This window comes from Lissotriton helveticus, chromosome 11, assembly GCF_964261635.1.
Source record: "Lissotriton helveticus chromosome 11, aLisHel1.1, whole genome shotgun sequence".
Lineage (NCBI taxonomy): Eukaryota > Metazoa > Chordata > Amphibia > Caudata > Salamandridae > Lissotriton > Lissotriton helveticus.
Genome location: NC_136072.1, coordinates 548,203,046 through 548,225,049, shown reverse-complemented (window position 1 = coordinate 548,225,049; position 22,004 = coordinate 548,203,046). Strand labels below are relative to the sequence as shown.

General features: G+C 46.6%; 1 protein-coding gene across 5 annotated transcripts in view; it reads left to right on the top strand.

The window, feature by feature from the left end:
* Window positions 1-1,416: 1,416 nt before the first annotated feature.
* The window catches only part of CCAR2 (cell cycle and apoptosis regulator 2), a 399,374-nt gene continuing 378,786 nt past the window's right edge, over window positions 1,417-22,004 (top strand). For 2 of the 5 annotated variants that reach the window (XM_078666279.1, XM_078666277.1), the window contains exons 1-2: window positions 1,465-1,538; window positions 17,984-18,073. In XM_078666279.1, the coding sequence (XP_078522405.1) occupies window positions 18,022-18,073 (52 nt within the window). In that variant the 5' untranslated portion in view covers window positions 1,465-1,538; window positions 17,984-18,021. Of the gene's footprint in view, window positions 1,539-17,983; window positions 18,074-22,004 lie in introns of all 5 variants that reach the window. The other 3 variants (XM_078666278.1, XM_078666280.1, XM_078666281.1) reach the window with 3 other exon arrangements.

The window sequence follows — 22,004 nt, the reverse complement described above, 5'->3', positions numbered from 1 at the left end:
AAACACCACCAGCCGTCAGTGCACGCTTCCACCAGGCACACACACACCACCAGCCATTAGTGCACTCTTTCACCAGGCACACACACACCACCAGCCATGAGTGCATGCTTTCACCAGGCACACACACACCACCAGCCGTCAGTACACGCTTTCACCAGGCACACACACACCACCAGCCGTCAGTGCACGCTTTCACCAGGCACACACCACCAGTCGTCTGTGCGCGCTTTCACCGGGCACAAACACCACCAGCCGTCAGTGCACGCTTCCACCAGGCACACACACACACCACCAGCCATTAGTGCATGCTTTCACCAGGCACACACACTCCACCAGCCATGAGTGCACGCTTTCACCAGGCACACACACACCACCAGCCGTCAGTGCACGCTTTCACCAGGCACACACCACCAGCTGTCTGTGCACGCTTTCACCAGGCACATACACCACCAGCCGTCAGTGCACGCTTCCACCAGGCACACACGCCACCAGCCGTCAGTGCACGCTTCCACCAGGCACACACACCACCAGCCGTCAGTGCACGCTTCCACCAGGCACACACACCACCAGCCGGCAGTGCACACTTCCACCGGGAACACACAGCACTAACCATCAGTGCACAATTTCTACAGGCACACACCACCAGCCATCAGTGCACACATCAATTGTTAACGCATCCACAATTAACTATTGTATCAATCGTAGTATGGCGCACTTTGCTTTTAAATGGATTCATCTAAAGCGCAGCATGCCACCATTGCTACAAAAATAAATACACATTTTTTTGGCCTACAATTTATACTTTTGTTGCAATTGGTATTGCAATATTTACCAATGCCAATAGCTCAAACTTAATTAATGCGAGAGCTATTGCATTGCAAATGCGTGTTTGCCATGATGTGAATCCTTTTAATAAACCTTCATCGTTTGAAATCCTTCTCTCGTTTTCCAGGCTAACGCGCTTCACTATTTACATTGTAATTTGAGTTATAATTTTGTTGATCAGGTCCAGTTGAGAAGCAACAAAACCCCCTGACGAGTGAGCACAGTATACGGTCCGCCAGGGGCGCTTGCCATTTGTAGAAAAGCGCCAACACAACACCGGCTGTTATCTTTTTTGTTGGACCTGATCTTGCGCAGAGTATTGTTTGATATGCTGTCAGAGACTGGCTTGTTCACGTATACAGCTGTAGCACTTCGGTAAACTGACAAAATCAGTGGAAAGAGTCATTCGCAGACTATAGCCCGGGTCGTTTATGGTAATTCCCACGCTGTTCCAGTAAACACCGGGCACGGACACAAGAGTCTAGAGATCGTTATACTCTATGGCATTAGAGTCCTCCACAGAGTACAGCGCACCCTCGTCTTGTGGTACTTCCGGCTGTTAGACAGCCAGAGCGCCCTCGCTCTATGATAGTTCCACTTTCCGAGCCGTCACTTCCGGTCGGTTTGTGGCGCTGTTTCCGGGCCTGTGTCTATTGAGCTGACGGTGAGTGTGGATCGGGAGGGGGAGCCGATGAGAAGAGAAAAGAGAAAAGGTATAATAATATGCTTCGCTCACATTTTGATCCGAGAAAAGCGAGCGTAAGAACGGAGATAAAAGTGAAGATTTAGCATGCACATAGAAGGCCGGGTATTTTTTTAAACAGATTTTCCCCCCATTGAAAAAGTGGGGTCGAGAAAATAACGAGTCGGGTTCAGGTAGTGGTGTTTTGGAGGAAGCGAATATTTTAAGGGACTTTTCACACCGTCAGGCTTTTGTGTCGCGCGATGGGTTTTGGCGAGATGGGAAAAACGCTCCTTCCTCAGATTGAAGATAGTAGTATAGCATTGCTGAAAAAGAAGTCCCCTCCGCAGTAAAGGGTTTACCTTTTTTCAGGGATCAGATGTATTGTTCAGTTGTGAAACCCCCTCCTCCAGGATTAAGTGATGGGTTTTGACGTTGGAATGAACTCCTCGATTTGAAGAGTGAGTGAGTCTGGGTGAGATAGAGCATGCTGAATAAAGAAAGTGTGGGGCGGGGCATCTGCAGGTAAATTGTGCAAGCGGGTAGATGAGCAAATAGATGGAAGTCAGCCTCAATACTTTAGCATATGTAATATCTCACCCTTGTTTCAGAGGTGTCATCCGTGGCAAATCTCCACACTACAAAGAAACTGCATGTCTTCCCAAAATTTCCGAGGTATCACCTACCCTGAAAACCTACCTCACCCTCCAAAAATCTATTTTTTCCAGTGGGTTCATTCTGTAAAATCACTCGATGGTGCTGGATACAAGGTATCTAGTGTTATATCGAAGTGAGTTTTACAAACGTACCAGACTGAAAGTAGCGCCTCTGCCCCCTAGATTACCATATGAGGCAGTGGTCGAGGGGTGTCAGATTGAAGAGGGAAGGGGCTAAGGATCGACAGGACCGTCCTTAACTGACAGGAGAGGATATATGGTAAAGTGGGTATGGCAAGTACTTTGTTCCACACCCACCCCCCACTCTCCCCTAACGGGACTGAAGTTGGCTTTTTGTCCCAACAACCAGTAGATTGTTTTGCAAGAAGAAATACTCCTCCAGTCTTAAAAAGTCTGAGTTGGATAAGTAGCCTGTAGACAGGGTTGAAGGGCTCTAGGTGAACACAGGAAAAATGGTGTTGCTATGAGTGACACCCCTCCTTAATTCTTGATGGTGGTTCTCGGATGTGAGAGTCCAACAAAATGGCAAGTAGAGGGTTGAAGGAGCATCCAGGCGGGTATGTAAGTGGACAAGGGCGCAGAAGTGTGAAATTCGTGTCACCCAACACGTATTGCGTATTTCACTGCAGCACAACCCAATTTTTTTCCAGTTTAGATTGAAATCAAAGAGACTTTCTTAGCTGCTAAGATGTCACTTTGTATCTGAATGTGCCAACTGATCAAGTGTGTGTATATATATCTATAAATCTAAAATATTTTAATGTTAGGCCACGTACTGATAGGAAAGGTTTCCTTTACTGACACATTGATTCCCAAGCAAAAATGTGTAACAGTTACAAAATCTAACCATTAACGTATGGGTAGTGGTGTCTTAAAATATTTCTTGACTTTGTTTTTTGAGATCCATTCATAATCTCCCCGTGGCCGTTTCCAACGCTGAACAGCCAATTGGTTCTCCTCCTCTTTCCGCCTGAAAAAGTGAAGGCATTCTGATTAAATATTTACATTGGTGGCCTTCTTTTTGCTGCTCGTTTAATTGGGCAATTTTCCTAACCTGCCTTGTTCCTGCTGTTGAACACACACTAAATCAGTTTCTCCTGTTAACTGTATGTCAATTCATCTAGTAGCTGGAATCCACAAAACCTACAGTTTTAAAAACATCAAATGCCGTTTTGTAAAGAGAACTCGTTTATCTATAAGCAATATCTCTGAAATCTGCTTTCTAAAAATGCATTAAAACATAGACAACCTAAAATAAACAGACAATGGTAATAGTGTTTGATGAATGCTAACCTTGTGACCAGAAAAAATGCTTTAATTAGGCTTGGGCGGTGAACTCATTTTGCGGAGTTTTCCGCACTATGTGGACCACGCAGAGTTCTGAAAAACTTCGCTCTGCTGAGTTTTTTTCCTGCTCGCCAACGTTTAGCTGGCAAGCGAGGAAAATCCAATGCTAGACCGCCTCCCAGCGGGATTTCACGCTGAGATACCTGTTCGCATTGAGGAAACTGCTGCTCAAGTAGAACATGTACTCGAGCAGCAGAAAGAAGCAGTTCCCTCTTGCGCTACGAATGGTGCCGTTCACACTGATTTTCCAGCGCGGGACAAACACCTGGAACTAAAAATCTGCGCGAACGGTACAACCTAATGCAGTTAGCCACATGCAGAACTCTGCCCAGGCCTACCTTTTATTGGTAGATTGGGCTGTGACCATTACCCAGAATAGCAAGTTGCATTTGTGTACAGTGACATTTTGTTAAGCTAGCTGATTGTGTTATAGTAAAGTTGTTCCCCCTGCCAGAGCAATACATGATACCCTTAATAAGAAACCAAGAGCCTGATGTACAAAACTGTTTTGTGATTGTAAACCCAGTGATTTGCACAGTCAAAGGGTTTGTTAATGCGCTTTATTTTTACAGTGTACTAAACCCCTTTTGCTTTTTGGAAAAGTTTCTGAATCACAAAATATGTTTTGAGACTCATTACAAAATGCAATTAGTGGACGCCCTCCTGTATGCGTTTTGCAGTGAGATCTATCAATGGTTTGAGTCCACAGTTGCAAACCATTGGATAGCTTCTATCCTCAAAGGAGGTGATAACTGATATGCTAAAGGGAAGCTGTCAGAGTTTGATAGCTTCCCCTCTGGTAGTTGTTGGGCAATCTCAGGGGGAGCAGGCAGTAGTCCGAGGCCCACAGCCTGCTCCACTTAATGGGTTCCTTAGGAAGAAAAAAAAAAAAAAATATATATATATATATATATATACACACATACACTTTTAGGGAACACACACTGCTTTACCTTTTTATATTTCTTTATTTTCTTATAAAAAAATGTGTGTCAGCGTACATTGCTCAGGGATGTGGAATTCCTATAGCCCGATGCCCAGGACATATTGTTTGGGGTCAAGGGCAACAAGTTTTCATATGTATTTTGTCCTTGGGACAAGTAGGCCCAACCCCCTGCAGCGCACAAACCCTTTGGCTGACAGTTTGCAGTACCACATTCTGGATCAGGGAAGGGAAGGGCACTGTTTCCAGTTAAGGTAATATGTTTGTCCATATATCAATGCTGTTCAAACTTGTATTTATGGTTCATTAATTGAAAGCCTTAATTATTAGAGTGAGCGCTCTAAGTAAATGTATAAAGCTCTGACTGCACTATTGACGATAGTTCCAGTACAAAAATGTGAAAACACGTTTTCAAAGTCTAGCAATATGAGGCGCTGTATAATGCTCCCAGAAAGCTCTTTGATTTGATGCAAATATTTGCTTGAAAGCAAAACTGATGGTGCTTTGCTTTCAAAACAAAATGTTCATTAAAAAATGAAAGCAGAAAAAAAAACATTTTGCTAAACTACTGTAAAATTTCAGGTACCATTTCTTTGCAGCGTCATTTAGTAACATGTGATGATACATGCTAGTACTTCCCCAAAATATTCATAATGGAAAATCAGTGTAACAAGTTTCAATAAGATTATGGGAAACAAAAATAAACAAGCATTGGCAAAGCCAGTAGGTCTGAACTTGGTGGTCAGCTTTTTAGTTTTGTCAAAGTGTGACTTGTTTTGGCATGGTTTATACCATGGTGGGAGCTGCCAGATCCTCACCATTCTAACAAACATCGGCAAAAGCAAATATTGTTTTTGGTCTAAAAAAGCACACACTGCCACAGAAGTTACTGGCACTGAACCAAACGACTAAGTATGCTGATATGCTCCTTGTGAAAGAGCAGAATACTGTCACTCCCAGTGAAGCCAGCCGATACAAAGAGAGAGAGAGAGACAGAATTTTAATAAACACAAAAGGTCACGGTCAACCCAGATCAAATTAGGGGCCCAATTATTAAAGAAAGTTTTAGAAGTGCACCCTAGGGATATGTCCTTGCTTTAAGTGCAGCTTTGTGGCTTTCGTGAATTACCAAGAAGTTACAGAAGTAGGACAAGAAATAGTACTGGTATAAAATATTTGTGAACTGTATTTTAGAATGAGCAAATAAACATGTGTAGATTTGCTCATGCGAAAATCTGAGTGTTTGCAAGTTCATTTTCCCTCCAACCACTTATTTCCCAACTCTGGAGGAAAGTTTACGTCTGCCATTGTCAGGAGTAAATTTCCAACATTTCTCAGTATTGGGAAAGATTAGAGAAGAGTTGGTGAAAACTCTTGAAACATGCAAGTTAGTAGGTTTGCACGGACTCAAAAGGCATTCTAACCCTGGAACTATTACTTACCACTACCTTCAGCACAAGTATGTAAATCTGCAGAAACGTGGCAACATAAGAGGATTGCAAGTAGTCATACACTTCTATGGTATGAGCCTTGGCATGGTCAGAGAGGCTGTATCAGAGCTCTTATGTAATGAGATTGCTGCCATAATTTGTCGCCTCAGTACATGGCACCAAAAAGACAAGTGGATTTTGTTACAGGACAAGTAGATTTATGAAGTAACCTGCCCCGTGGACTAGTAGATATTTTATTAAATTCCACACCCCTGATTGCTGTATGTGAAGTCTTAGTTACATCATCAAACTAGGCATGGATACATGTGATAAGAGCACAGTAAGAGAAACATGTAAAACATACATGCTTAATCTAGATCAATAGAGCTCCACTAGTTGGAAGAGGGAGAAAGGTAAAGCAGGTAGGCTGTGAGGGAGAAGAAAAAAAGCCACACAACAAATGTAGCAGGTCGTTAGTGAATGTTTGTGTGTAGTAGGGTTGGTTGGTAGAGGCATCTCAGTGTCTTGTACATTGCAGAGCTAGATGTCAGTCGATGGTGTCACAGCTAGTGCTGTATCTGCCATCAGGGGGACAACCAGATAGAGCCTAATTGGAGATGCATGGGTGCTGCTGTGGCGGGCATGCATAGGGAAGAGACTCTGGTTGGGAATTGGTTGTGTCTGAAAGGTGACATTACTTGAGGAGTCATCCAGTGGGGTGGAATGACACTTAGCAAGGAGGAAGGCTAGGTCTAAGAAATGTGCTTTTATTTTATTCTTCTTGGTGCATGTGTAGGAACGTACAGCTCAGGCTTCCCAACTAGGTTAAGTGGTAGAAACAGTTGCCCGGCGTGTTACAAGGTAACTGTTGTCATCCAATTTTGAAAATGACCATTGCATGTGTAGTGGAACACATGCTCCTTTAAAAAAACATGTTTTCTGTTTGGGAATGGGAACCCTTGGATGGTATTCTGCTGTTCATTGTAGTCTACAATCCTTGTGTTCATAACTAGGCACCCGGGGTCGCATCTAGTGACCTATCTAATAAATATTTATTAGGCAGGGACTACTGCCTCCCCCCCCCCCCCCCCCCAAATAAGACAGCTATACATTTATCAATTCATCCTATTAGTACATAGGCCACATCAGAAATGAAAGGCAGATAGTAAAATTATGAAACAGCAGTGCACAGTTTGTTCTCACAATTTGCAATCTTCATTTGTGTACACCCAGCTCCTAAATTAAAGAAGTGTTACTTAATCTGATAGTTTAGGGTTCACCACTGGCATAATGGGGTTACTGGCCTTTTCATGGTACTATCATGATCAAAATTTACATAAAAACCAGGCCCATTCATATGCAAAGCCAGGTATAATGAGAGATCTGGCATATTCTCACTCATGCTACAATTCTAAAACTGCCATGATACGATCCCTGCCACGATCAGAGCTTGGTGTTATCAGAGCTCCTATAATAAATATATCTTTGTCATAATGTTACTCTTAGCCTCACCCCAAAAGGAGAAGTGAATTGTATTACACGAGAAGTAAATTTCTGTAGTACCTTTGCTGTAGGGCAACCTTTGCACACCTGTCAAGTGAGCTACATGATAGCCTTACCCTGAACACAGGTTATCTAAGGATTAGAGCCCTCTGCAGTGATGAGCCACAAAGCGGAATATTTTAACAGGCGGAATTTGCACAGGACTATGAACGAACCCCTGTTATATGAAGGTTGAAGCATAAGTGGTTATATAGAACTGTGCTCTAATAGAGTAGGCTTATGAGACTTCTACAGACGGAAGGTCGGTTGAATGGGTTAATTAGTGAAGTCACCACATTTTATAAAGATGGCTTCAGCTTGTGTCCAGGGGTTGGAAAATAGTTGACCCCAAGTCCCCCCCTTTGTTTTTAGAGTGAGTGCTCTGATTGGCCAGCCGCAACATGAATTGAAATGTTGAGGCTGCCATTAAAGGACTCAGAAACTTGGTCCCCTTTCCTGAGATGTTTAAAAAAAAAAAAAAAGGAAATGAGGTGACTATGTATGGATACCCTCACCGTTTATCCATGGGGTGAGGTCAGTCCTAGAGAGACCCTCTCTCAATTTCCCCCCTATTTATTTACTCCTTCTGGCCTGGAGCACCCCCCTAATGCTCTTGGTGGGCTAATTAGACATTTTTTCTGCTTTGTGGTACCCTCATTTGGGGATGGACACCACCACCATTGTACAACACTGTTGGAGTGTTGCAGGGAGAGCACCAGCCACACCAGTAATCTTTCAATGAAAATAGCCCTATTTTTCGTGGGGTGCATACATCATGTCCTCAAGAATAGCTGATGGTGTTTCTAAGCATTTTCCGAGTTGGAGCGTTTGCTCTTAAATGTTAGGGCCCCTTGTGCTTGGTCTTGTGACTGCATTAAGTTGGTCAAGGAGTGTAAGCGAGAGACTCATCATTGTTCCATATTGTCGACAAAGCCAATAGGCTTGCCGTTATATATTGATCTTGTGGCAAACATGTATAATGATGTGGTCACTCCTTGTCAAAGCCAATAGCTTGTCTTGATATAATGATGTTATGACCCCTTGGCAAGGCTAGTAGGCTTGCCTTGTATATTGGTATGGTTACTCTTGGACAAAGCCAATAAAGCTTGCTTTTATAAATTTGATGTGGTGACTTCTTAAAGTCAGTAAAGAATTATTTAAAATGACACCCATTTATATTGTGATGGGCGCTCTCTTCGGCTTGATTGCAAGGGGGAGGTGACTGCACCCGGTGGGGTTGGGTGCAGGACTTGCCTGCCACAGACCAGTGATGTTCTAGTTAAGTATGGTGTTGAGATCATATTTTGTGTTAAAAATTGAGAAAATCCACACACAAAAAACAATGGCTAAAGTGCTGTTACTGTTAGGTAGGGTTATAAGATCTTTAAGTTAAAAAAAAAAAGAAATTAAACAAACTAAATGTTAAAGTGATGTTATGGTAAGGTGAAAATGTCAGTTACAAATACAATTTCTAATTATAAAAAACCGGAAATGCACCAGTTGGGTCTACCTTGCTTGTCCGGCATACACTGCTTATTTCCTCACATTACATCACTCATTACATGTTCAGAGACCTCACTGATGATATGTCAAATATTATCGCTGTGACGTAATCCAATAATCATCTGTTCAGTTTACTTTACAAACCAGTACAGCCTTTGAAATATGTCCCAAAAAAAGGTGCTAAAAGGTGCACATTCGTTAAAGCTTAAATTACCCAAGGATATGTGCTTCCATAAATTAACGCTGTAGCTTACTGACGCTAGGCATACTAGCCTCGGTAGGTGATCAAACACCTACAATTCAAATCCATCGCCATGTGCTCAAGTTTTCAAGCGAGTCCCCTACCTCCAAACACCGTAGCTCCATTTGTGCCAAAGTTTCTGGCACGCATATTTTTCATGGAGACCCTACCCCTTCCAGACACCCATGCCCCAGTAGGTGACCAAGCCTCTACTACGCAGGTCTTGTACAGAGCTCTTCACAGAGAAGCCACTCCTAGAAATCCAAGAACATTAGGTGGACAAACCCATTTCTATGCACAGCCTTCACCTTGTGCACAGAGATGCCACTCCCTCCAGATACCCAAGCCCCATTAGGTCACCATGCTCCTACTATACAAAGCCGTTGTCTTATGCACAACTTTCTTGGAGAGTTGACTGCAACACATACAAGTCCTGTTAGGCGGCCAGGCGGTTTGTAAATACATATACTCATTAGGAGTATAGAAGCTATAGCAAATTTGGTCTAGGCATATCTCACTAAATAACACAAGATGATGGACGGACTGTTGCATATTGGCAAAACATTCACCCCCAGTCACAGATCTGGGTTTAATCCATCGTTATTTTGCTCACCACGCCACCCAAGTTCAGACATGGCCATATGCAAATCAGCCTTGACCCTGTGCCTCATGGGAACAGTCCAGCCTGAACTGCCAAGCCATGTCTTCCCTAGACCGGAATCAAGCATCCTAGGACCGGTTTCTGGCTATCAGCAGTCATCAGCCAGGATAGCTTAACTCCAGTGGTTTAGTGAGCACGGGACCCACGTCTTGGCATATAACCTTCCCACATAGGGCGAACAGCAAAACACACAAGATGATGGACGGAATGGTCTGCGGTTAAGAAGTCATGAGGGGTTAGATCTTTATACTTGTCCTCCATGATACTATGGGCCTCATTTAGAGATTGGTAGATGGGATACTCCGTCAGAAGTGCCATAGGATTTAATGCACTTGTACTAAGCAGTCCGGATATCTGCTACATTTGTGATTGGAGTTTCCCAGCCGTTAAACTCTTAATCAGGCCCTTAGTCTCTTGCTTGGGTCTAAAGACAATCTACTGCTTTTGAAGGACTCATCGGACCACCATGAACTGTTGCATTTGTATAGTTAACTCACCCTGAAGAGCCATGCTCTAGCATTGTAGATTAGAGATCAGACAGTAGCATGTTTGATATCTGCCAAAATTATATTAGTGGAATAAATGCTATCTTTTGCAATGTTCCTGCAACGAGTGAGGAAAGTATTAATATTATTATTGTTTGTGGTGAGCATTATGATCAATTTGTTGCTCCACACAGTTGAGAAGGGGTCTGTATAAAGCTTGGATTGTCACTGCTGACTGTTTTCACTTTAGCTGCTCTCAGGGTATGCATTTTTCAGGTTTTGGTGATATTTGTTCCTCGACTAAAGGATGTTTTCTCAAGAGCATATTAAGAGCTAGTGTTTTTTTGGGGGATGGGGAGGGGGTTGTTTGTTACAGGTCATTCTTAAGTGTAGTGGTTAAGCTGAGTTGAAGTCCGTTCTAACCGAAAACCTTTTAAACTGCTTTCTTTTGAAAGATTCATTCATTGGAGGCCTTTATTCTTATCTATTCGTGTAATTAGAGGTTTTAAATGAGTGGTTGATAATTGTCTGCATTTATATTGGTTTATTGAAGGAAGTTGGTTTTATACATATTTTTTTGACCTGATTAAAGTTTAGTCATATTGTAATAATATTCATTGTAAGATACTTATGCTACTCCTCACTATAAAGTACACTCTTGGTTGACACATTGCATCTACTTGAATGCATTCTTCCAGTTATGGGGTTTACAACCTGATGAGTTTGAATCACTGCATGGCCAATGGTATGCACAAAAGTTAAGTAGTCCCTTTTCTTTTCAATGTAGAACCCATATTCGTTAAAAATAGTAGCATTAAACTTGTCAGGACCCGTGTATCTGAGGCCTAACAAGTGTACCATGTATTCTTTAGAGAGCTTGTGTTTCTTGTAGAGAGTTTTTTTTAAACAAACATAGTTTGTTTTTCTCATGCTTTTTGAAGTGGTTCCTTATTCAGAGTCTGCTTGGTTCTTGGCATTGCAGTGATTTTCATTTTTAGATTCAAATTTGTTTTATTAATTTCAAGATCAAGGACAGGCAATATGATGCAATGAAAGGGCATCATACATAGCCAGCGGTTGAGACAGACCTACATGTCTTCTCCGTAAATCAAATTGTAAGCAAGATACATGTGCCGATTCGTAAGTGGGATGTAAAACCCAGAGGTGCTAAGCCTGGTAAAGAAACAAAACTTCAGAAACATAAACCAAAAATCCCCTCCCCCTTCCAACCCCCGCCCACCCCAACCAGTGTGCCATACCAGTAGGACCATCGCCAAGGTGCTCAAATGCCGTTCAGCGCCCCCTTTCATGCTTTCATGAGGTCATGTGGGGCCATGTAGAGTCTCTGTAAGGCGTAGCAAGCGGAGATATCTAGGGCATGTGATTTCGTTGAATTCAGTTGAGGGACAATAGTGGTAGCCAGACCTTCCGGAACGTGGCTGCGGACTGTGTAAGTGTAGCCTGAATGAGCCCCATACCCAGTGTAAACCAGACTTCATGCAGCCATCCCGTGTGAGTGGGTCTAGTGGTTGTTCCCCAGAGCGACAGAATGTGTTGTGATGCAGCTTGCATGGCGATCCCCATCTGACGTCCACGGATTGACTTCAGGGGGAAGGTAAGTGCATTGGGAAGGCCTAAAATGGTATAAGCTGGGAATCTCGGGATCTCAATGTCAAATGTACTGTCTATGTCGTCTAAGACTGCTTTCCAATAGTCCCTGACTTCTCGACACTCCCAGAGGAGATGAGTCATGGTGCCCGTTCCCCGCAACCCCTCCAGCAAAGCGCGCTGCGAGTTGAATTCCCCTTGTTGATCCGAACAGGAGTGAGGTGCCAGTAGAGAGCCAGGTTCACTGCTGCCTCCCTGCCTGCGGTGTTGCGTGTGGTGTGGAAAGCCCTATAGTATATGTAGCTCCATTCCCGTTTTGTCAGTGTCCTCTCTAACTCCGCTTCCCAGCGCCTCTGTCCCGCCGTTCGGTCTGGTGCAGTGGGGGGGGTGAGCATTTTGTAAAGTTCCGATATGAGACGTCTGTCCGAGTCTTTTGTCACTAGCCACCTCTCGAACTCTTTCATACGTCTACCAACTAGGGGAGCGCAGTCTGGGTGTGTGAGCCAGTGCCGAATCTGAAAGTATTGGAAAAGGTGGGGGGGAGACAATATCATATCCCTGCGATACGTCAGAGAAGGGAATGAAGCCCTGCAGATCGAAAAGGTGACCGGCGGATCGGCAACTCGTGCCGCGCCACTGTGAGAAGGCTCAGGGGTCAGTACCCGGAGGGAACTCCGGGTTGTCTAGGAGGGGAGTGAGCGGGAGGGAAAGGTCGTCGGGCCTCTCTTAACGGCAACCATGTCCCAGACACGCATGATGGTGCGGGTGATGGGTGACCTCTGGAGGTACCGCGGTCTGTTGTGTCGGAGGAGGAACGGAACCTTCCAAAGGGACGTCTGAGCCATCGCCCTATCTTGAAACAACCACCGTTTTTCAGATTCCGGTCTATACCACTCCACCAAGTAGCGGAGTTGGGTGGCCTGGAAGTATTGCTGGAGGTTAGGGATCCCAAGACCCCCCTCATCTATCCCCCGATATGCCAGCTGTTTATGTAATCGCTGTGATTTACCCCCCCAGATGAAATGGTGAAGGGCAGTCTGTAGGCTTGCGATAGCGCCAGCCGGGGGTAGTTCTGGAATGGTTTGAAAGATATACAAAATCTTAGGCAGAGTCGACATCTTCACTGCCGCAACTCGCCCGAGCAGGGAGAGAGGCTGTTTTGGACCACCGCGCAAGATCGGCTCGAACCTGGGATGTAAGAGTTGCGTAGTTGAGGGCAACCATTGAGTCCATGGAGGAAGTGAGAGTAATACCCAAATATGGGAGTCGTGTAGCTGTCTGTAGGCCTCCGCCATACGCCGGCGCGCCCGTGAGGGAGTGGGTGTTTCTGCCCAGAGGCAGAATCAGGGATTTCCCCGTTTATTTTGAAGCCGGATATGCCTCCGAAGGACTCTATTTCCTCCATAAAGGCAGGAATCGATTGTTCCGGACGGTCGAGAGCAGCTATGATGTCATCGGCGTATAGGCCGATGGTGTGAGGCTCCCCGCCGAACGTGATGCCATGGATGTTGGGGTTATCGCGGATCTTTTGCGCTAGCGGTTCTACATATAGAGCTAATAAGAGGGGCGAGAGTGGGCATTGTCTATGCAGATGGGAGCCTCCAGGGCGTTCGCACCTGCTGAGGAAAGCGCGGTGATCCCCGCAATCTCCAAGTATGTGTCGATGTCCCTGCCCGAGACAGTGTCGGCACGGTACAAAGAGGCATAGAAGTCCCTAAACGCCTCTGCGACCTGTGCTTCCCCCTCGATGCCAACGCCATTCCCGTCTTTGAGGCCTGAGATCTTTGAGCGTTGGGTCTTTGCTTTCAGCGCACTGGCAAGTAAGCGACCGGTCTTGTTCCCTCTGACATAGTAAGTGTGGCGGAGGCGGAGAGCGGAAAATTCCGCCTTGTCCGTGTCTAGGCTGGCCAGTTGGGCCCAGGCCGCTTTCAATTGCTTCCACACCCGTGGAGCCCGGTACGGCTATGAACCCTCTCAAGTTCAGAAACCTGAGCTGTGAGGTCCTCTCGCTTCGCCTTACGGGCCTTGGCTTCTGCCGCTGCGATCGCAATGAGCTCGCCTCGGGCCTCCGATTTCAGGGCCCCCCACAGGGCCGAGGCCGGTGTCTCGGGCGTGTCATTAATGGTTAAGTAGTCAGTAATGCACTTCTGGAGTTGCTTAGCGACTTCCGGGCGCTGCAGGAGGGTTTCGCGCAGCCGCCATGTCCCAGGGGGACGGCTAGGTTTGGGAATCGTGAGCAGTAGCTCAACTGCGTCATGGTCGGAGAGAGCTGCTGGTACAATGCAGATGTCTGTAAGGCTAGTGACTAAATCAGAGGAACCAAGAAAGTGGTCGAGCCTGGCATAAGTGCAGTGCACGTGTGAATAATAGGTGAATTGGGACGCCCCAGGGTGTTCTCCAGAAGTCTACCAGATCCCGTTCGTGTAACCAAGCCTTGCCTGCAGTGGAGAGGGTGCCTGTGTCCCAGTACCTGTGCCCAGACCTATCCATGTTAGTGTCCATTATCAAATTGAGGTCCCCCCCTAGAAGTAGGAGAGAGTTAGGGGATTGGAGTGTCTCTGAATTGACGCTCTTCAGGAAGGGTTCCTGCCCTGTGTTCGGAGTGTATAGGGAACCAATTGTCAGATGTCGGCCACCGATCCAGAAGCTATAGGCGAGGAGCCTGCCTTTGATCTCCCCCATTTTGTCCCCCACCCGCCCCTGAAAGCGCCTAGACACTAGAATTGCTACCCCTGCCCTTTTCACCGGGAGAGAGGAGAAAAATTGCTGGGGGAAGGCGCGGGAGAGCATCCTATGCCAATCCTTCGCCAGGAGATGGGTCTCTTGTAGTAAACAAATCTCGGCCCCTGAATTTTCCAGATATGAGACCACCGCCCTCCGCTTAATGAGGTTGTTCAGGCCTTTCACATTAAGGGTCAATACCTTCAGAACTGAGTCAACCATCGCAGGTCAAGTGGGTAAGAGGCATTGTACGAGGGTGACAGCACCGTATTGCAAGATGTAAGTGGAAGGCGATGGATCTCTCGTGAAACCCCCTCTGGCACACTGGTTCCCTCCCTCAACCCTTCCCACCGTCCCCAGCCCCCCCATCCCCCTTCCCACCCTCCACCAGCACTCCGCCCGCCCCCCCCCCTCCCCTCCATCCCTAACCCCAACTAGAAATCCCCAAAAATGAACCATAGTCCAGGGCCTATCAGAACGCAGTTCAGGCCCGTAGAGTCACAAGATGGAGGAGTTTGTGGCAGTGGGAACCCCAGAGGCCCTCCGCCCCTCCTCTCCGCCCTCGAAAATGCAAAGCGATGAAAGCAAATCCCCGCTCATTATTGCTTCAGGGTGGAGCTGTCGTGTCTTTGACCACCTCTTATGGCCCCGCGTGTTACAAGGCCATGGTTGTCGGGTCCGGCTTCATGTTCTCTTTAGGTGAGCGTCGTCTCCTCGCCTGTTGCCATCCGTCTCACGATTGCTGCGGTGGTCCGTCTCGTTTAGATCGCGGGGAAGCGTCCGCCTGTTCATCCTCTGCCAGGTCGATACCCAGCAGGGCGCACGTGTCTCGGAGCGAGCGGAATTGGTGGAGGACCCCCTTCCATTTGAAAATTAGCCTGAACGGGTGACCCCAAGAGTAGGGCACCCCCTTGTCTCGCAGAAATGTTGTGGCCACTTGGAAGGCCCTTTGGTTCTGAAGCGTAATCGCTGAAAGGTCTTGGAATAGTGCCACTGGGCTGTCCCGGAAGCGGAGAGGTTGATTCTGACGGGCCTCTCTCAGGATCCTTTCTTTCAAGGGGAAATCAGGTAGATAGGCTAAAATGTCCGGAGGGGGGGCAGGAGCGTGTCGTGCCAGGCCAACTCTGTGCGCTCGGTCTATGCGGATGACAGTCAGCAGTCTCACCAAAAATCTCTCTGAACAAGTAACAGGTAACGCTATTCCCCTCCGCGTTCAATGGCACTCCCCGAACCCGTATGTTGTTCCGTCGGGAGCGGTTTTGCTGTAGGAGTTCCAGTTCTTCGCTGCGGGCATGGCCCGCCTCCTCCATCGTGGCCACCCTTTCTCCCAAGCCGTCCACATCACGGCGGAGTTCGCGCTGTTCACCGGCTAGGTCCTGTTTCAGGGTCTGGAAGTCATCTCTCAAGGTGTTGAAGAGTGTTTCCAGGAAAGCTTTTGTGATGGGAGCCTCTCCATCATCTCGCCCCGGGGTGGTAGCTGATGAGGGCGGCGAAGAAGGTGCTTGGGTCTTCTCCCCTTCGGTGCATTTTAACTAACATATCAGCGATCGTACGGCCCCCTCTGTGATTCACGCTAGACATTGCGCCACACTCTCGCTGTCTCTGGGGGACAGGGCAGACTGGCGCCGCCAGCCGGGGGTCGTGTGGCGGGAGGGCGCTCCCAAATGACCAGTAGATGCAACTGTGACCGGACTGGTCCCGTGTGGTGGGCGGCTCGTAAAGGGATCTCCCACGGCAGGGTAATCACCCAGCTCTCTCTTGGGGCACCCCCAGGCGCGGTCGGCTGTCCAGCCTGATGCGGTGTTGCTGGGCACCTCCATTCCCTTTGTGCCCCTCCTCACCTGTTTGCAATGGCAGCTAAGCAGAATTTCAGTGCGGCCGACTGCACCCCCGTTCACCAGGTACAGGCCTCCCGCGCTTTGCTGATAGTCGGGCCTCGAGTTTCGTAGAGGGCAGCCCTGCTCTCCCTGTCGCCGGCCCCCCAATGGGGTAGTGTGTGGTCGGGGTCAGCTCCCTCACGCCTCAGACGGGTGCGCGCTGCAGTGCTCACCATGGGGGCCTCCTGCCGGGGTCAGGGCCGCTGCCTGTTCTCACTCCTCCACTCGCTGTAGGCCCGAAGCCGGGGGCTCGAGTTTCGCGATAGCCCACCAGGGTGCCCCAGGGCCCAGCCGTCTTTGCCTCCTGCTGGGTTGGCGCTTCCGCCGGGTCCGCTTAGCTGTGTCTGGTCCCAGCCCGTGCGATTCGACGTCAGTGGTTCTCCGCTGGTGTGGAGCCGGCGCCCGCGTCTCAGGAGCCGTCACAGGAACCGCGCTGGGAAGTGCGAGCTCGCGGCCGCCGTTACACTTCACCCCCGGGCAGGGCAGCTGCGGTGAATCGAGTTCAGCCCAGGCAGTCGTCTCCGCGGCCAGAAGTCGCTCTGCTGGGCACCGCTGAGGAGCACAGTGCGGCGGGGCAGAACGCCAGCAGTTTGGGGGATTTGCAGGCTTATGGAAGGGCAGAATGGGGTATGGGGCCGGGGTGCCGATCGGAACACGTCCTAGCAGGTCGCCATCTTGGCCACGCCCCCGTGATTTTCATTTTTGAGGCTGGACTGACCAGTGTATATTGCAACATAGCCTGGTTGAATGGTATACAGGCGACCCACAGCAGGGGTTGGTGTTTGCTTATAATTTTTGTTTTTGCATTTTTAGTGTTGGGAAGTAGTCTGTTGTAGCTTCTGTGATATTCTATAGTTGCTTCAACTAATTTTGGAGAGCTAATGACCATATTGTAGAAGGCACATGTTTGCCTTGAGAGCAAGCTGTTGGACAGGCTATTAACTTCAGGTTGTTGCTCTTTTCAGAGTGTTTGGGTTGGGAACCCCCTCCGTTTTTAGGTGTGCAAGGAAGATTGCTTTTGTAACTTTATTTTACCAAGCTGTTGATGCGAATGTGAGTCTATTAATAGCTTGCCGGTGATAGCTTCTAGTGACCTATCTTGCATTTCTGGTAGTTTAATATTGCATCTGTTTGCTAAAATCCTGCCAGGTATACTTTGACATGGTTCAGAAATGTGCTATTATCTTACATAGCATAGAAGTGAGTCCTTCAGATGGCAGAAAAAGGCACTGTTTGTTTATTACACCCACTCCCTGGCAGATACTGCAGGGCCGTATAAAACCTCACTACCACCAGGAATAGAAGTATTATTCACCTCATTCTCCTTTAAGATTTGTATGGTCCATTAGTATAAATCTTCTCTCTGAATTGCACTTAAATGTTTGTTTATCTTTTTTTATTGCTATTTTGTGTTCCTAATGCTGCTGTGTCTCTCCCTCAGATCTTCCTCGGTACAGGTGATCCTCTCAAGCTTCAAAGATGTCCCAGTACAAACGTCAAAACCATAACGTCAACCGGCGGCGACTTCAGGGTAAGAGGTCATTGTTGCCTCAGCAAGAGGATCACCTCTCACTTTGCAAACAGTAGTTCTGGCATCTGATTTTTATGGTGTGTCTCTGGCTGGTGTTTTACTTCCTCAGCCACGTTTGTGCAAATAAGCAGGAACAGAAAGTTAGCAAGGTCGTCTGGAGTTTTGCCACATTCTTCCAGGTCTGGAACAGTAAGGTTATATGCACTGGACAGATATTTGCTCAGTTTTATCATTAAATGTATTCACAACCGGATACCACCGTAATTTGAATAAAATATCAGTAAGTGCAGGTTTACCAATAGAATAGACACTTTAACCAGTTGGGTACTGTGGACGTGCTGGAGACGTCTATAGCACCAGTGCTCCGTACTGTGGATGTCTCCAGCATGTCCAAGAACCTGCTTCAGGAAATCTTTCTGGTGCAAGTACCAGAGGGGTTTCATTTTTTAAATTTCACTTTGGGCTGCTGGGGAAGAGCTTCCTCAGCAACCTGAGGCATTTTTTTAAACTCTGCAATGACAATAGGCGCAGACGTCATTGAAAGTTAAATGAGACGATTGGCTTCTTTCACTACTTCGGTGCTTCTGATTCAAATGGGCTAGGCATTGTTTGAAAAGGTAGCACCTTCCCACTTTTCCTAGATCCCTGCTTCTGTTTGGACCCAGGCGCGGTAGGCACACAGGGAAACCTGCCAAACCCAGACATTTCTGAAAACAAAGACATTCGGGAGGGTCCAGCAGAGAGGAGTAGACAGCCAAACAAGAGCTTTGTGAAATATAGTTAGAGAAACTGTAACAAACAGAATGATCAAACCTGTGAAACACAGTTTAAAGAATGACACGAGAGGAGAGTTTTTTTAAAACTGAGCGAAGAGAAAGAGTTTGTGGCGGTTTCTGCATAGAGCAGTGGAACAAAGTCAGTCTGAAGCATGGAGAGGGAGAGAGCGACAGAATCACAATAGATACAGTGATTATACAGACACACGAGGTGCTTAAGGGGTATAAGTAAGCAATGTTGTTCTTAATCAAACCAAGAATGATGCCAGTAATGAAAGAAGTTGTAATGACCCATTAGAGAAGTAGAAAGAGGCATATCATTAGTGTGGAGGGTTGTATAGCTCACAAAACACAGTGTACAGGGTTAGGGAAGTACATTAATTACATAGTATGTCGATTTAGGAAACAGTTTGGCATTGTAATTGGTGCAACTTTACTGAAGTGTACGGAGTTCCTGTTAATCAGCCCCCCAGTACCAGTGTTCTTTCCCTAACAGTGTACAATTGACCCCATCCCAATTGGCAAAATCTTAAGCACCCTCTAAGTCCCTAGTAAATGTCACTTTGGTACCTAGGGTCTGAGGTACTAAAGAGGGTCCCTATGGGCTGCTGCATGTATTGTGCCAGTAATTGTGCCACCCTAAGGGACCCCTCATCAAGCATATTGTAAGCTGCGGGTCTTGGTGCAGACAAAAGTGAAAGCATGACATGTCCCACATCCCTGTGTGCCATGTCCCTAACACTGCATGTAATATTTGTAACTCGCCCTTACAGCAGGCCTGATAGCCCTAAGGCAGGCTGCTGAATATTACATGTGAGGGCAAACCAGCATGAGCAGATATGCCCCTGTGCTTTACACTCCTATTATTGCCAGTAGAAGTGACCAGGGAAGGCATAATGCGATGTTCATATTAAGGTGTACTGGACACTGGTGATAAAGAGTTCCCCATCTACATGACCGCTTCACTGAAAATAGGGACGTTTGGTATTACACACCTCATATTGATAAACACACACTGATTCCAGTGATGGATTTACCAAAACATGCATCCAGGGGTCCCCCGTGAAAACCTATCAGCCTCTGGTGTGCTTGTTGACTGGTTTCTGCCAGCCTGCCACCTGAAACACTGTTCTGGCCTCCTAACATGAGAGCATCTGCTCTCAGCAGACCCAGAACAAAAGCCTGTCTGGCAAGAGGGTGTTATAACTCTGCACCCCCACCCTTTTCAGGATGACCTGCTGATTAGCCTCTTTGGGCAGCGAGCTTCAAAGAAACTGCAACCTTTGGAATGCAAATCTAGCTCCCCTCACAGCAGAGGAAGCAACCCTCTCCCCTGCCCAGAACCCCCTTGGCACCTAGACAGGCGGTAAAATGAGTCAGGTAGGCGTACCACCCCTAAGGTCGACTACTGTAAGGTGGAATCGATTTTTCAGAAGTAGTCATCTTTGCCCACCACTCACCTTAACTCCTGGAGATTTGTCTTGTGAGTTGCTGTACTATACACGTTTGTAGAACTTGTTCTTAATTCTATAGGATAATAGTGCAGAACTCAGAAATTGCACTGTCATTGTAATATCCACTTTTTAAAGTGAAAATAATTTGTATTTAAAAGCTTCCTTACCTGAATGATTTTTCTCCAATGCCTAAACATTTCTATTTTTATAAATTGGTGGGTATCTCCTTGAGCCGTGTGTGTCATTTATTAATCATTGTGTGTATTTGCAAGTGTCTTGCACTCCTCTGTGTTAAGGCTAACGCTGCTCGACCACACTACCCCATAATGGAGCACTTTAGGATTGCATAGCAGTCCCTGTCCACTACTAAGGGAGCCCCTGGACTCTTTACACAGTATATCAAATTATTGATATAGCGCATGAAGGGCCAGATTCCTACAGACGAATTCAGACGTAAAACAAAGAAAGAAGTGCTTAGTCAGAAACATTAAAAGAGGGAGGCAAATGATACAGGAATGGAATAACACTAAATAAACAGAATATACACAGTGATGTCAGAAATAGCAAGTCTTTTTGTTTTTGTTCTGACTGCAGTGACATACACATCCCCACATATGAGCAGTACAGGTCCGTATCAGGGAAGTATGGATTTGATAAAAGAACGATAAAGGACTCCTGGAACACCACTCATTCCAGAAGAACAAAGTGGGTGTGAAAGAGAAGCTTGGAAACGACTAAAGCTATCGGAGTGCTAGTTTTCAAAGTTGCAATAAAGGTTTTAGGGAGGCAGAGAAATTGAAGATGTGAGTGAAATTATCTAGAGTAAAGAAGATTTACTGTACATTGAACATGCATGCATTTCTTTGTTGGTTTGACAGACACTGGATAAGGGTATATACTAGTCCAAACAGTGATCAGAGTATAGTAAATAAGGGTATCGGAAAATTAAGATGAATGAAGTAAGACTGGATTAGGAGTAATTGGGCAAAGCGAGTAGAAAAGATAAGCAGCAGTTCTAATAAAAATCCCCCCCTTATCATGTACTGCCCCTCAAGGCTCTGCCCTCACCTTTCTCGTTTTTCCCTGCTTTCCTCATTTTTAGGTCTTGCCTGAGCCAGTGCATGCGTTACTCTGCGAGACATTTTGTGGGGGCTTTAAAAAGTGCTACCACAGGCTGCTTTGGCTGGCCTAGCAATTGCGTTCACGCGCTCTACCGCCAGCTTTTAGCGCCCGATCAGGCGCCATCTGTTTTTCCTCTCACTTGATTGCTTTCACGCTCCTCCACCCCTCCCCTGTCGCGCTGCTTTCAAGTTTGTGCGCGGCCAATGCTTGTCTCAAATGGTGATAGAATCAGTAACAAATGATCCATTGCCACAAACAGACTGTGACATAGTCAACTGTGGTGTGCCATTCTGCTCTTTGCACAGCAAACACTACTCTTCCTTCTGTCAAGCTTAATTTCCATTTGAAGTTGGCTGCATGCGAGATTTTTTAAGCCATCAACACTGAAAAAACAGACCAGCTACACATAATTATATTAATTGAACCATGCAGGGATCAGAGCTGCGTGTAGGGGTTTCACAAAGATGCAGCTTTGGCAGGAACTAGCCTGCTGGCGAAAAACACATCCCACACTGACGCAATTTCATGAACCCAACATGAATACCAAACGCCGGCCTTCCTTTTCCAGAAGGGAAACAT